The 16,733-nt window shown below is 37.9% G+C and overlaps 1 protein-coding gene across 1 annotated transcript in view; it reads right to left on the minus strand.

The window, feature by feature from the left end:
* Nucleotides 1-16,733, minus strand: part of cdh23 (cadherin-related 23) — a 246,948-nt gene that overhangs the window by 11,915 nt on the left and 218,300 nt on the right. The window contains exons 37-52 of the mRNA XM_055227160.1: nt 15,207-15,428; nt 14,068-14,187; nt 13,388-13,568; nt 12,370-12,503; nt 11,691-11,900; nt 10,776-10,883; nt 8,297-8,399; nt 7,590-7,715; nt 6,971-7,174; nt 6,081-6,539; nt 5,410-5,526; nt 4,338-4,562; nt 3,335-3,504; nt 3,113-3,250; nt 2,327-2,446; nt 853-1,030 (exon numbers count right to left, since the gene is read on the minus strand). Of these exons, the coding sequence (XP_055083135.1) occupies nt 853-1,030; nt 2,327-2,446; nt 3,113-3,250; nt 3,335-3,504; nt 4,338-4,562; nt 5,410-5,526; nt 6,081-6,539; nt 6,971-7,174; nt 7,590-7,715; nt 8,297-8,399; nt 10,776-10,883; nt 11,691-11,900; nt 12,370-12,503; nt 13,388-13,568; nt 14,068-14,187; nt 15,207-15,428 (2,815 nt within the window). The remainder of the gene's footprint in view (nt 1-852; nt 1,031-2,326; nt 2,447-3,112; nt 3,251-3,334; nt 3,505-4,337; nt 4,563-5,409; nt 5,527-6,080; nt 6,540-6,970; nt 7,175-7,589; nt 7,716-8,296; nt 8,400-10,775; nt 10,884-11,690; nt 11,901-12,369; nt 12,504-13,387; nt 13,569-14,067; nt 14,188-15,206; nt 15,429-16,733) is intronic.

The following is a 16,733-nucleotide window of genomic DNA, read 5'->3' on the forward strand; positions in this document are numbered from 1 at the left end:
TATAAATCTTGCGACCACAATACTAGGCATGATAACACTGAAGAGTACTTTCCTTCCAGTCTCTGAAGTACAAACACGTTCCCCTGCCTGATCTAAGCAGTGAGTTCAAAAATCCTGTTTTCTTTTACTGCAATGAGACTGCAGGGCCGGAAGATTATGAGCATCTAGACTGTTTATGGCTCTTTTTATTCCCTCACTTTTACTGAAATGTTGCCAATTAACATAATTATTTGGCAACCGCTTCTTCAGATATATGGCTCCCATAAACTTTTACAAAAGTTAAATTTTGTAAATCATCTCTATGATCATCTTATGTTGATCAGATTAATTTATGTTTTCTGTGATCTATTTAATATTCACAATTCACAAGATACTGAAATTAAGCCAATGAAATCACTTTATTATTTTTTTTACATATCCAAGTTTAGTAACTCCCAGCATCCTTCCAACAAGTATACTTTTTATACGTAGATTTTTATTTACCTTATTTTTTATGCATGGCCTTATTTAATCATAGCATCAAAGTTTATAGCTTATTATTAATCATTGTTCTATGTTGCACCATACCACCAAAGCAAGTTCCCAGTTTGTGAATTTTGTTCACTGACAATGGCAATACTACTTATTCTGATTTTGAGTATACCTATTAAACTTGTTTTTGTTTTTTTAAATAAATTATGATTTGACCCTGGACTAAACTAGGTTTAAAGCTCAACCAACCAGATTTAGAAACTTGCAACATCATGCAAACAGAACATAGAAATCAGATAAAATCATAGTAATACTGTGATACTTGTTTCTATGTATTCGTATTAATCATAGTGACCTTTTGCCTTGTGTAGACACTTATACCTGTGTTGGCTCCCAGCATGGTGTAGAGTATAGCTCCGTTCTCGCCCTCGTCCAGGTCAGTGGCTTTGATGGTGATAATGGAGGTCCAGCTGGGCTCGTTCTCAAACACACTGGTATTGTAGATGCGCTCAGAAAAACGTGGCTGGTAGTCGTTTATGTCCAGGACTGTGATCAGGACCTGCAAGAGTGCACATTCAAAGAGGCATAAGTGATTGTGAATAGTGTTTGGCTCACATACTGTAAAGCAGGGACACATATGGTTAATTATTAAATCTTTTTGATATTACCACAACAAACACTTCTCTGCTGTTGTTCAAAACACCAACTAAACAAATTATAACTTCAGGCAAGGAAAAAATTAAGTCTGTATGTAATCTGTAAGGCTGAGGTTAAGATAATAGCAGACTTAATTATCCCATCCTTCAGTGTTGTTATTGCAACCTTGCAAATTGAGAGAACTTGCTGTTTTGTATTGATTGTCAATGAACTGTCAATGTGTTATATTGTGTGTATTTTGAGAGCGAACCTCTGGAAGAGTAGTCTTTGCACTTGCAGAGACTAATGGGGATCCTTAAAGACCCCACATTATAATGTTACAGCGTTGTTTCCTCAAATATACCTGGAGTTTTGTTTTGTTTCATTTGCATCTTTAACACACAAATGCAGCATATTTAAGCTAAGTTCTTCTCTCAAACGGAAAATACTCTGTTCCATCTTGTGATGTCATGTGGTAATACAGGAAGTGCTCCATTGTACACCCATACACCTTCATAGAACCATCTGAATAATCTTAGTAGTGCAATTAGCAATCTGTACTGAATAAAAGGTAAAAGAAAGCTGTTAACTTGAAAACTACCACTACATGACATCACAAGGTGGAACAGAGCGTTTTGAGCTTTGGAGATGTAAACAGACTGTGTGAATAAAACAAAACAGAACTCCAGGTATGTTTTTGATGAGGTGATAACATTGTAGCACGGCTGAAAGCTTGCATGAGTGAATTTTGCATAATATATGATCTTTAAATAAACAACTATAAGCAACATGTCAGGAGCAGTGGGTGCCATAGTGCAGCATCCGGGAACCCATCTCCAGATCTTGACCTAGGCTTGGTTAGAGCTACTTTAGCCCGTGGATTATATCTATTGTCCATATTTGTGGATTGGAGGGAGAAACTGGAGTGCCTGGAGGAAATCCACCCAGACACAGTGAGAAACATGCAAACTCTGCACAGAAAGGTCTAGACGAGCCTGGGAGCTAAACCTCGCTTTGGGCCGCACTAGAGAGAACTAGCCACTAGCCACCATGCAGGCAAGGTTAAATAGATAATAATAACTAATATTTAATTGATGTAACAGACTTTGTAATGTTACATTTGTTTTGTACAACTTTGGTCATGAGGGGTATTGTTATGCTTTAGGTCTACTTTGTCCTTGGATAACCTTTATATCCATACCTCTCCATAGCCTCATACCTGCACAGAGTTCTCCCTACGGTTGTTGGGGCTGCCTCCAGGGTTATCCCGGGCGACAGCGGTCAGAGTGTAATGGTCCTTGGTCTCTCTGTCCAGTGGAGAGAGGATGTAGATCTCGCCCTATCGCACAAACAGGAGGGGAGCGATTAGGAAGGAAGTGCCAGCAGCGTCAGGGAGGGGTCCTTTTATCAACACAGACAGACTGGATGTCTATGTATCACAATGAGAAGCAACTGGATAAATGTTTAGGCTACACTGGAGAGCTCCAGTGCTTGCACAAACAATGTCAGCTAGTGCAGTGCAATATATCTTAAGTGACATAAGATGCATTTCTACTGACATCGGAGAGACGATAAAAATACATTGCAATTTCAACTGTACAAATATAACCACATTGAAAAAAATACAGACTGAAGAGCAAGATTAGAAAGGGGTTACTTCCTTCCATTTGTAACCTGTCTGTTGATATCACTGAATCGCAGCCTGCTCGATCTGCCTTTCAAGATATTCATATAAATGCATTCTCTCCCTCCTCCATAACCCATACTTCAGCTATGATCTATAACCTTCCTCTCTACCTCCTTTCCTCCTCCTTTGCAGAACCATGAACCACCTCAGCCTTTCTATTCACTCCTCTTTTCATAACAGTGTTCATCATTTTATTTCAAAATCCCAAAGTTCATCTAGTCAATAAAGTTTCCTCACTGTTCAAATTAATGTGTCTATTTGCATCTCTCCTGGTAGAGTACCTATAATATGAAGTATTATAATGTATTTAGTACTTACAGTGGTTGGCCTGATCCCAAACTTGCCCTCTCCATCCACCAGACTGTATTCAAGCACAGCAAACAGGCCTGAATCTGCATCTGTTGCCTGGACCCGAACTACAGTGGCTCCTAGGTTCACATTTTCAAAAACTGGCTCCTTCAACACAATATAACATACATAACTCAATTTTAAAAATACATAAAAATATTATTATTATTAGTATTTTTTTAAATTCTTTACATGATAAGCAGGCTGTAGAAAGATGGGATTGTTGTCGTTGACGTCTACGATGCGCAGATAAACCGGGAGCTCTGCGATTCGGGGAGGGGTGCCGTGGTCCTGGGCTCTGATGGTGAAATTCAGCCAATGGATCTGCTCATAGTCCACTGTCTGGTTGGCCACAATTTTACCTGAAAAAATAACATACATTAAATTAGTACTATTATAGTTGTTCATTCTACTTCAATATATATTTTATATATCTATTCAATATTATAATTCAAAGCATGTTTTGATATTTTTGCGTTTGTTTGTTTTTAATAGGCCTGATTCTTTACTTATCTTAAAGGTGCTCTATGTAACTATCCTGTACGGGGTCTGCTACTTGCTTGTCACCATGGAGATGTTATTGCTTTGCTGGAATGTTCCACAGTATTGCATTAAACTTGTATATCTTGCATTTATTCAATTACAGGTGTTTTTATTGCTAAAAGTATACATACACTGAAAAGTGCATTCTTACTGTGAGCTGGAAAAAAAATTGATAAAAAGTGAGCACAATCTTGTGGTAATTTCACTCAGTCACTCTCACTAGAGTTTGTGGCATGAGAATTTGTCCCATTCCTATTATAGCAACTAACCCTCTTTGTAGACCCTATGTTGAATTGGTCTTTTTATTATTTTTATAAAAACTGAGTGAGGAGATAACAGTGAGCGAGGTGAACTAGGTTACATCTACCAGGAAAAAAGTCATAAACAACTTGTAAGACATGTAGGTAACGGAAAATAAGAGCAAACTGATCTATGATGACAGTTTTGTTCCTGCTTTGCCTAAGCAAAGTAGAAAATGTTGATACTTTGCCTGGCCATTTATGCCTGATTTCCTACTTTGCCTGTAACATATATACTTTTAGTTACTCTCCTGCTGCTGTACTTGTATTTTTCTTTAGAAACACTGAGGTTGACCCTCTTTGGAACCCTCTGTCTTATCTTATAACATAGACCTAGGGGCACTTTTGAATACCTGTGGAAGGGTCCTCCAGTCGGACATAATCCCCTCGGGGCAGGTGCAGGAGCTGGTAGATCACCTGTCCATTGGGGCCTTTGTCTGGATCTACAGCAGACACAGAGAGGAGGGTCGTCCCGGGCTGAGCTCCCTCCAATATCTTCTCTGTGAAGTTAGTTACGCCAAAAGGCCGAAAACGGGGAGCATTGTCATTCACATCCAAAACATTGATGGTCAGCCTCGCTAAAAAGACAAGAACCAAATACGAAGTATGATAAGTTTGAAGTTTAGTGGTCATTCTCCAACCGCCTTCTACATCTTAACACATCAAATTTGGGACTAAACTGCGGCAAAACCCTGACTAGACTGGACAAGAACAGGACCAAACAAAACCTACATTAAGACTCAAACTGGGCCTGAACAAGGACCAAACCAGGACAAGTGTGAACGCATGTAAACATGAGAAGACTACATTCACACCATGCTCCATACAACTGTACAACAACTCACACTTATAACATAGATGTTGATGTTTTTATATTTTTATGCTGTGTCAATATGTACGGCATTTTGGGCCGCTGTCGATGTTGTAAATGTGCTATAGAAATAAACCTGACTTTGATTTTGTTATAGCAAAAGAAAATTCAATTCTTTGAGCTGGACAAAAGTTTAGAGACCAGTTGACAGAATTGAATTTTCTTTTGCTATGGAACCTATCTGGACAACTGAGGGATTACACAGATATCTTTCACTTTGATAGATAACCCTATTCTCCATACAACTGTATACTCGACCTTATGTAATAGATCTTTTCATTCATTTCATCTTTGCACTGTTTTTATTCACCCCTCCACCTCTTGCATATAGCGCAGATATATTTTATATTTAATATTTTATGCTAATTTTACATATGCAAATCTGTATACTCGAGCCTTATTTGACACTAAATTATTTTTAAATTTGAATAGTATTTTTTGCTCATTGTTATTACTCTGTAATGTGAACTACTGTATCCAAGTAATTTCCCTTGTGGATCAAAGAAGTCCATGAACAAAATTGTCTTGTATGTTTGTGATAATTATAGACTTACCATTTGGGACACTACCGGACTTGTCTATAACTTCACTGGCGTTATCATGGACAGACACAATTATTTCAAATGTAGCCACTAGCTCCCTGTTGAGTGGGTTTCGCACAAAGACTGCACCTGAAGAACAAAGACACAACTATGTTAAAGTTACCATCTAGAAATGATGGAGAGGGGTGGAAAAATTAAATACACTATAAAACACTAAATCAAAAATAAGCTTGTTAACACTTTAAAATGCTTACATCTTAGTTAGCCTTAATAAAACATGAACAAAGACCTAATTCATAATGGAGAAATAATATATTGGTAATGATTCCGGCTTAGCAACTACTTTATTAATACTCTAATTTCTAATTCTAGTTATTATAAAGTGGTACCAACAGGTTTAAACCAGGACTAAATCAGGTATAAACCAGAGAGAATGACATACAATCTTTCAGCAGTATATCAAAAATGATTACTTAAAATCCCTACAGGACTAAGTGTGAAGTAACTCAGTCTGAACCTAGACTAAACCAGGTCTACACCAGATCTAAAGCAGACATAGACAAGAATAGGACTCTAAATTTGACTTTTGAACATGATGGACCCTGCTCTACGCTGGTCTAGACTGAGATCCATTTAATGATTCAACAAAAATAAATCCAGTTTGGCAGGGCCTTGTGTCTCACCAGTGTGCAAATCAATGCCAAAAGAGTCCTGCAGGCCGCCCACCGGGTTGTTCCCATCATCCTTTGCTTCGACGGAGATGATGTAATACTCTAGTCTGGGGTGGAGATCTGGGTCCTCTGCTGTTAATGTGGCGACTACTACACCAGGTGGAGTAGATTCGTTCACATTTATAATAGTGACCGGCTCGATAAAACGCGGCCTCGAATCATTTACATCATCCAGGATAACAGTGAGGGTGGCTGTCCCGGTCAGTGGGGGTGTGCCGCGGTCCGTTGCCATGACAACGAGGCGGTAAGACCCTCGCTCTTCTCGGTCCAGAGTGGAGTTTCCGACTAGGACCGCCCCAGAGATAGAGTCCACCACAAAGCGATCCTGGGCTCCACTCTCCAGGCGATAGGAGAGCCAGCCGTTAGCACCCGAGTCAGCGTCTGTGGCTGAGAGCTGAGTGACCACCACACCTGCGAGATATACAAAGAACTGAAATGGTAACAAAATATAGGCTTATGAATTGCAAAAAAAGCAAGCTTGCGTAAAACAAATTTTACACTTTTATACTGTGTAAACCATAGTTTAATTTTCTATTTGTCCAGTGACAACTTATCACAACATCACTGTACTAAAATATGTATAAAATATGTGGTGTTGTTGCTGACAAAAAATATTAACATTTCTTTTTTTATTTCAGCCTTTTGTTCCTGGAGTTGCTACAGTAAATTATCTACTTTTGTCTAGGCACATTTAGATGTGGATACAGTTTTTACAAGAGATACATTGGTTTATGATGCTCCACAGCAGTATTATGGACATGCGTGATTTTGCTATACCTTTAAATTTAGAAAATATATTTTAAACTGTAACCCGATAATTTGAGAATCACTGGCTCTCTGACCTGTGGGGCTGTTCTCTGGGAGTCTCACGCTGAAGCTGGAGGGGTTGAACACTGGAGGATTGTCATTTTGGTCCAGGATGGTCACAGACAGAGGGACACTGCTGTTTAAACCTCCAATGTCCTCTGCCACAATGAACAACTCAACCCTGGGCTCCAGAAACGCCTCACGGTCCAGGTTTGCTCCCGCACGGACAAGAATCACACCTGTAAGACCATTACTTTATGACGCAACTATTACACACACAAAAAAGTACATCATCATTTACATTTCTGTATTATCAAGCAAAAATAAATTGTTATTTTAACTCATTGCTTCATGGGTGTAGGCCTGCTGTACCCAAAACAGGATAAATTCAAAACATATGAAATACAAACTATATTTTTATCAACTGATTTGACTATTGACCATTCCATAATTTGATTTAAGGCTGTAATATGTTTAATCGTGAAAATAAAGTTGATGAAGCAGTATGTCTTTTGTAATATATATAAAGTGAATAAATGAATGAAAAATATTATATATTATATAATATTTAGACAATAACATACATTTCCAGTAGTTAGTTCAGTAGGACATTAACAAACATGCAGATATACAGTAGTTTAGTTTAAATGTTACCCGTGTCTGGGTTGACAGTGAACAGGTCGACTCTGGCTCCTGTCAGATTGTATTTGACCACAGCGTTTTGGTTGATGTCTTTGTCCTCTGCCAGGACAGGTCCATTCAACACTGTCACTGTGCTGCCTAGAAAATACACACATGGTCACACTGTCTGTAAATATTTTTTAAAGAATAGATTTTTGTAAATTATGATAATGTATGTGATTGGTTACTTTGTGCATGGTTGAACGCAAAGGTATAAAAATGCATTAATCACCACATCAAAACTGGCATGTAACTGACACTAAAACCACAACTAAACCTTGACTGGAACAGAGCTAAACCAGGACTAGAATGGGAACAAAAGTAACGATTAAGATTAGGCCCAAACCAGGACAAGCATAAATGCATGCTTAGCAAATGTTTTAGTTGCTTTTTACTTATTTGTACAGTGCAGAACATGTTCTCTTTATCATGTTTGCTAACTACAATATGATAAAATAAGTGAAAAAAGTTTCAGTGTCTTTAAGTGTATTTATCAAAAGTTATTAATGTTAGTCAGTCTCTCTATTAATATGTGAACAACTTAAACATAAATGAGCAGACAAATCCAGGAAGTAAAGTAAACAGTGACAGACTTGTTCAAACCACACATCCCTGCGGTGTGTGTGTGTATGCATGCAAATAGAGTAGAGCAGAGTTGAAGACTTGAACTTGAGTGGTACCTGGTGCAGAGTTCTCAGTGATTTCAGCTCTGTAGCTCGTGCGGCTGAATAAAGGCCTGTTGTCATTCTCATCCAGGATAGTGATCACCATCGTGTCTGAATCCTGAAGTATGACATACGTCATTAGAGTGAAGTGATCAATCTGTTAAATGTTACTTGCAACTTATGATATTAATGCAAATTCAACAGTGTATAAGAGCCTAACTATTTTAGATTAGCTTTGTGCCAATAAAGACCTAATGTACAACTTCTATTTAGGGTTTGGTATCCCCATTAAAAAAAACAAAAATCCCCTCATTAAATTCATTATTTTTTCATGAACTCATTATACATATCTTTATTAAACTGTGTTAAGATGGCTGAGTAACTAAATATTAGCTAACTAAATAGAAACTGGAGGTAAGATGGCACCAGCTTGTACCATCAGTTGTCTACCTGCTCTGCTTAAACTGTTACTTGCTGTGGCATTGCTTTGCATTTATCTCTGGACTGCTACTCTACAATTGCCAGGCACTTATTGATCTAAAGTGATCTTATGAATGGTTTCTTCATCAAAATTTTGAGGACCAAGCATCCAGATTCCCTCTTCACTTGGCCTCAGTCCCAGCCTCCAGAAAAGCAGAGGTGTCTTAGTGAGAGTAAAGGCTTACTGGAGGGCCCATTATGGAATCATTCCTCTCCTTACCACTCCTGGAGACCCAGCACTTCAAAGATCCAGCCTGTCAGTCCCACACACCTATAGACACTGGCCTGCGATACTTGCCACTGGTGACACTGTCGCACAAACGTCTAGCTTTGGGATGCCTCTGGTCGCTGCGCCGTAGCTCTACACGTGATGTGGCTCTCCACTTCGGCCTTTTGATCACAAGCTAAATAAACATTTCTCCTGAATGATCTCTTCACGGGAACTGAATTTTATGTTGCTTATATAGACATGGCTCTAAGCAGGTGAGTCTTCTTCATTGAGAACTTTTACCACCTGCCTGTTTCAATCTGAACTCTCCTTGGATTACTGGCAAAGGTGGGGGGGCAACAGTGTACAAATCTAGCAACATCTGTCGGCAGGTTCTGATAAACTCGGTTTTGTGTTTTGAGCTTCAGACTTTCACAGTAAACCTTGACATATCATAGGGTGGTTGCCAATTGTAATTTTATAACAAACCTGGTGCCAACAAACAAACCTCAGATGCATTTTAGTACTTTGAAGTCTCATGATATCTATGTAATTCAAACGTTGTTGTGCCCTCAATTACACTCTAAAAACTTCACTCTTTAAGGATAAAGTCTCTGCTCTTAGACTGCCACTGCCCTCTGCTGTGGACCTAGTATCTCCAACTATCTGTAATTCAGTCTTTGAGTATTTTGACCCAGTGTCTCTCTTGGACTTGAAACAAATTGCTCAACAGCTAAAGCCTTCCTTGTGTCCACTAGATATTATTTCAGTTGGACTTTATATTGCCAATGTTGTGAACTTGTCGCTGATGTCTGGTTGTTTTCCTACTGCCATGAAACATGTTGGGTTCTGGCTACTTATCAAAAAGCCTAACCTTGACCCAAATATACTTTAAAGTTGCCCTTTTTGTCTAAGGTTTTAGAGAATATTGCATATGACCAACTGCAGGCTTACCTTCATAACAACATTGGTGAAAAACTCCAATCCCAGCACAGTTCCGAAAGTCATTTTAAATTTTTTTACGATCTTTTAACTGTTGACTATCTGTATATTTGTTTTTGTTAACTCTTACGTGAAGCATTTTGGGGAGCTGATATTGTTTTAAAATGTGCCATACAGATAACATTGAATTGAATTGAAACTAGGGCATTTGGTCAGCTAAAGGAAACACATTTATACACTCTCGGTTTCACTTGGTTTCATAAACTGATGAATTTGTGAGTTCATCAGTTTGACACCTTCACCATACTTGAAGCTACAGCAACCTTTGTGTTTGGAGTAAGCAAAGGGTGTTTACAGTAAAATTATGCATCTTCTGATTAATTTGGATTAATTACATTGCTTGATTTGCAATATAAACAAAAGGATATGTAAGAGTTTTTATATATATTTGCAATATTTTTACAGGATTAAAAGTGCACCAAGTACAACCTCCATGGAATTGAAATATATAGGAATGCATGTTTTTTAACAATAAAAGAACTGTTATTGAATATATGCAAAATAGATTGGTTTACTGCCATACTATGGAACATTTTCAGGCAAAGACTTAAGCATTTCCATATTCAGGTGGCCCACCCCCCACAGTAGCACACTGTTAATTAAACATTTAATTAAGACGTCAATGGTCAGTCTGAAAACACTGAAAAAATCTATCAGTCTTGGGCTAGTCACAAACATTTCCCCCTTGCAAAGCAGAAAAGCTTGTTATCCTCACTTATACAGCTCCTCTCTCCCAGAACAAATCACTACTTGAAAGTTTTGAATGAAAGCGTAAAAGTTGCATCACAGACAACTGTACTTTACCCTGCGAGCGATGCGAGGGTTTTCGGGGTTATCTTTGACAGTGATAGTCAATCTGTACTCAGCCACTCTCTCTCTGTCCAGTGGTCTGTTCACATGCACCACACCAGTCTGAAACACAAACATGCAAATAAATGGATATGTTACTGGTATAAAGATGACATTTATGTGAAATTATAGTGTATTCTGTTTACAACTGGCCTTAGGCAGAGTGCAACTTTGTGATAATAAATGTTTTTTTTTCCATTAACATTCAGAAATGTACTATATTGAAATGCACACAAATATATTAATGTATGAGGAATATGCATTATAATAGAAAATGGTACAGACCGAACTGAGATCGATTGCTCTGGTTCCTTAGTCATATTACTTAAAAGAAATCTATATTCACACATATTTATAACATTCACACTCATGCACTATTAATGTATTTAGCACTCTGTTCATTTTGAGGAATGTTGACCAGCAAAAATATATATTTTGCTTTGATTTGTTAATTTCTATGGCAACGGTGCCAATTTCTCATCTCTCTGAACCCAGTATTTTCAGGATTAGATATTCTGCTGTGACCCTGGCTCAGATTGCATGCGGTGCAGATCTGTCTGGTGGCCACAAGTGTTCCGTATAGTTCAAAGTATTGGAGGAGGAGGAGCTCAGACCACACGCCCTGCAGTTTGGTGGTGCTGAACGAAGGGGGTGTGGCGCTCTGGATTAATTCCATTTGGGGTAGGCATTTTCCCTTAATAAATAAACAGTTATCATGTGAGTGTCATACCACAACAAAATCGGTCTGACACAGTAATTGCAGCTGGGCTGGGTGCTACCTGAGTGAGGTGCAACTATTCAGTCAAAGTACTTCTAACAAAATAAAGTAAAGTAAATAAATAAAATAACTAAAAATAAAACCTCTCTTACAGTGTCATTGATGTAGAAAGCCCCGTCCACGTTGCCTGCGGTGATGTTGTACGTGAGGAGTGCATTTCGTCCACTGTCTGCGTCTGTGGCTCGGACTCTGGCCACTGAGTAGTGAACAGGAGCCCCCTCACTCACGCTGGTGTTAAAGGGCAGGTTCAGGATCACTGGGTCATTGTCATTGATATCAAGGACCAAGACACCAACAACCACCTGGAAAAAAACAAGTTAATAAGCAAAAAGCTACAAAACTAAAAGTATAAATTGATGACTGCAGATCAAAATTTCTTGTAAGAGATGCAATTTTTAACATGATCAAGGAATATGTGGCAAAAATTAAAAATACATTGTAAAGTGCTTTCAGTATATTGAGTATGGAAACCTGGAAATGTATTTAAAAGAACCTACTAGTCCTACACTTAATACATGATATTTATTGTTATTCAGTCATCACAATTATGCCCTTGTATTTGTGGACCTGATTGTCCCATGAGGGCAATTTGTCCTCTGCATTTAATTCATCCTTCAGTTATGTTGTGGCAGTGCCAGATCCTGAGTTAAGTTCATAATCAGGGTACTTAGCTGGAACATTACCCTACTGCATGTTTTGGTGTTAAGAAATTATTACAGATAAGAGCAGTGTAAGCCCATATTGTGGAGTATTAACAGTACATGTACGCACAGAGCTGTTTCTTGAGGGTGTTCCCAGGTCACGGGCTGTCACTGTGATGTTGTAGAATCCAGTGGTCTCTCGGTCCAGCTCCACATCCTTCCTCACTCTGAGCTCTCCCTCCACCGGAGACACCATGAACTCATCTGACAAAGACATACAGGCCTATCATGAAGACAGCATGCTTTTTTTTTAACGGTATTTAGAATTGAACAATAAAATACGTAGCTCATGATTTTTTTTGTTCATCGTAAACAACAATCATGATGTAAAATGGCTTAATAATGGAAACAGGCTCATTGATTTCCTACTCCAAACTGCTACTTCATTATAATTGTTTTTTTGTTATGTTTTGTGATGTTTTTTCTAAATATATCTCTATAAAACGTAATACAAATCTGAATTATATAAAATGTAAAGAATATATATAGTAAATTAGAGTTTGTAGATGTTATTTGGTAACCATGCAAATAGTAGTGTAATATTTGTTTAAAGAACTTCCTTTAGCCATGGGCAACAGATTTACCAGGAAGTTACTGCTATGCTAAGAGTTATAAAAAAGGAAGCATTCACATGATATATAAAGAGACTACAGTTACATCTTCTAGTAGTGGGAAGATAGAAATTCTGAAAAATACTGATAAACTGCAAATTTGTACTATTTCATGGTTAAAAACAAACATGTTTTTGATAGTAGACAAGACATTGAAACAAAGAATTAAAACATAACAGCATCTGTGATTAAAAAATATCATATTCAACATTAGTGTGTTTTCTGGCCTATTGTTATTTAAGTACCGGTACTCACTGGTGTCAGCTTCCTGTCATATGGAACATTTTGAGGACTTTTTCCCATTCAAAAGATCTAATATCTTGTTTTAACAGTCCTAATTTGTCATCATTCTGAAATGAGACCCATGCAATGCTCGGCCCAAAGAGATAAATTGCCTACTGCTCTATTTTAAATTAAGCTTAAGTATGTGAAAGTGAATGTAACTAAAGTGAATGTAACTAAATGCTTCACACATACTTTGATAATCTCCTGCTGTGATGCTGTACTCAATTTTGCCGTTGAGTCCAGAGTCTTCGTCCGTGGCTTTGACAGTCCAGACTCGAGGTCCGGGCTGCCCCTCTGTCACCTCGAATGGCCCCTCGTACGGTCTGGGGAAAGTGGGTGTCACGTCGTTTATGTCCAACACATTTACCAAAACCTGGAGGGAAAGAGGTTTTGTCAGCAGCTGTAACAAACGGAGGTACACAACAGCACTATGCATTGCTTGTAATGGGGGATTTAACTGTTACTCATACGGTTAATGGGAGAATGTCTTAACATAGTGAGCCTTAAGCCTTAAGCCTATCCACAATACTGCATTTCAATCAAGACGAAGAGAAGATCATTTGTAAAATATTAAAAAGAGAAGTATGTTATTCAAGTTTAAAGATAAGAACATATACAAGCACAGTATCAGTCTTTTACATTTGGCTTTTGATGTACCACTAGATCTAAACCAAGTCTAAAATAGGACTAAACTGGGACTACACCCTGACTACAAGAGTTCTATAATCTAAAACCCAGTTCTATAAGGCTTATATAAACCTACTTTGTAAAGCAAAACTTGCATTTACTTTTACTCAGCCTATTTATTTTTGTTCTTGTGCTTTAAAAAAAAAAAGTTAAGATATGATCCAGTAAAGTGTGGATGTCCTCACCGTGGTGCTGGAAGTGAGCCGCAGACGGGGTATGGGACACTGGTCGGTTGCCGTGACGACCAGAGTGTAGTGTCCGTTACTGATCTCATAGTCCAGAGGCTTCACTGCTGTTATCCTCCCCTGAATGAGACGCAAACCAAAACTTAACTCCTACATATACTTTTGTTTTATTGCAATTAAATATTTTACGGCTTATCGAATTTTTCCAATATTTAACACTGTGAAACTCTGAATAAAAATGATTTGTGATTTCCTATCTGTTGTCATATTGTTCAGTTTCATTCATTTGCAGTGGGCTAGATTGACCTTCATTCATTAAAAGCAAGTATTTTACCCTTATTTGGTTGTGTTTTAAGACTTTTGTCAAGAGAAATCATTTAGTATTGCGTTGTCCTCTTTTAGCCACTGAAAAACACTTGTATCTTCTCCTTTCCTCTGTGTCCCCTTTTCTCAAACTAATGTCAGGTCCCCTCCATAAATGTCATCTTTGGTCTTCCTCTGAACCTTCTGCAACTGTCAGCTTAGTATAATTCATTCCTCTGCACTTACTGCTTCTCGGGGATTGAAAGTAACTAATTATAAATACTCATGTCACTATAATTAAGTCGATTTTTTGGGGGCAATTGTACTTTTTTAAGTAGTTTTTCAAACATGTACTTGTATTGTGTAGAATTCTAGCCACATGATTGTTATTAACGACATTTAAAATCCTAAAGTTCCAATTATTGTCCCAGTGCACTGCTGTCTTTGCTTCCACACATACACACAACAGCACTGCATAGCCTGCTCTGATTGGCCGAAGCTCAAAAAATATGCAAATCAAACAACTCAATTCAACTTTTGAACTAGCCTTTAAACAAATGAAGTTTAGGTTAAAAGCCTGATCTAAAGTGCAACTAGGAACTAGTATTTGAGTAGTAATCTTCATGTTTACTGTTACCTGAGTAGAAATTCTGCAGCAGTACTTGTAATTGAAATTGAGCACATTGTCAGCCATGTAAATGTAAATCTACTTTTTACACTGCTATTACTGTCTCCTCTGCACATCCAAAAGTTTTTAGTTTATACAAATATCAGTTATGCAGTATGTTTTTGATCCACTGTGGAGCCCATTAGTGCTGAATTATACCCTCTCTCACCGAGATGCTGTTGATGTTGAAGGTCTGGATGAGGTTGCCTTGAGTGATGGCGTATCTCAGTGTTCCATTCAGGCCCTCGTCTGGATCGATGGCCGTTACCGTGGCGATGGTGGCCCCCACGGTTTCAGGCCCCTCACTCAGGACGGTCTCATACTCCTCCTCTGGAAACTCAGGGGCGTTATCGTTCTCATCAATAATGCGCACGTAGATTGTGGTTGAAGTCTGCAAAAAAGAAAAAAGACAGGTTTCTACTTATCCTTAAAGTGGCCCGAGGTAACTTTTCTGCCACCTGCTTATCTCTATGGAGACGTTGTTGCTTTACATTAAATATTCCACAGTATGGTATTAAATGTATCTAGCTCCATTGACACAAGCAGGAATTGCCACCTCACCAAGTTATTGACCAGTGGCATTGAAGGATAGGGCAACTGCAGAGGAAAATTTCCCTATGAGGGCAATAAAGTGCATCTTACCTTTTTGATTATCATTCTAGTTTATAATGATTCTATTTGCAAGAACTGTTGTTTAAATTGTAATTTGTGAGCTACTGTGTCCAAGTAATTTCCCTTGTGGATCAATAGCATTTGTCTGAGTCTTTATAACACTAATACAATTAAAATATGAATGAATGAATGCGTGTTTATGTCCGTTGCATAAAAATAAATGCGTACATGATATGCATACAAATATCTTTAGATGATTCAAAACAGAAACAGGCTAAATCCACAACGTATTAATGCTGAAGAAGCACAAAGGACTCACTTCCTTGTTTCTGTAATGTATTGAAACTACTCTACACTGCAAATGCAATTCAAATTACATAAAGAGTATAATATGGTAAAATCTTGTGTGTCCGGTTTGAGCAGGTTTCTCTCAGGACTGGACTTGAGAGTGAGGAGTCAAATTGAAATATACAAGGATACAAGGAAAGATATACAAGGAAAGTGAGACATGTGTTTGTCAAAGCTGCACTAATATAACTATTTTAATTGTAAGTGGTTAACAAACAAACGATAGGCTAAGTAATACATAAAACCAAGCTCCCATTCCCATACAAGGAAATTTATCACATTTATGGACATTATTACTGTTTCTGTATAAGGAATTCTTGTTAATGTTTCACTTTTGTGTCACTAGTTTCAGTTTAGTTAAATATTATGCATAATTCACACTTGTGGTACCTGTAGTTGTTTCATTCATACATGTTTGAGTAACCCTTTATCATTGGTGCGTCTACATCTTCAAAGCTAAAAGTAGTTCAGCAAAGACTGGCAATTCCAAGGCTGAATTCATCCAAATGGTTATAGTGAAAATGTATGGAGTTTAAAAACAAAGTGGAGCACTTCCACATGGCATCACAATGTGGAACAGAGGGTTTTCCATTTGAGAAAATAACTCATCATTGTGTGAATGAAACAAAACACAAATCCATACATATTTTTGATGAGGAAACAATATAAAATAGATCAGAAAATAGCATAATATAGGCCCCTTAACAAGGCAAGGCAAGTTTATTTTGTACACAAG

This window comes from Periophthalmus magnuspinnatus, chromosome 15 (genome assembly GCF_009829125.3).
Source record: "Periophthalmus magnuspinnatus isolate fPerMag1 chromosome 15, fPerMag1.2.pri, whole genome shotgun sequence".
Classification (NCBI taxonomy): domain Eukaryota; kingdom Metazoa; phylum Chordata; class Actinopteri; order Gobiiformes; family Gobiidae; genus Periophthalmus; species Periophthalmus magnuspinnatus.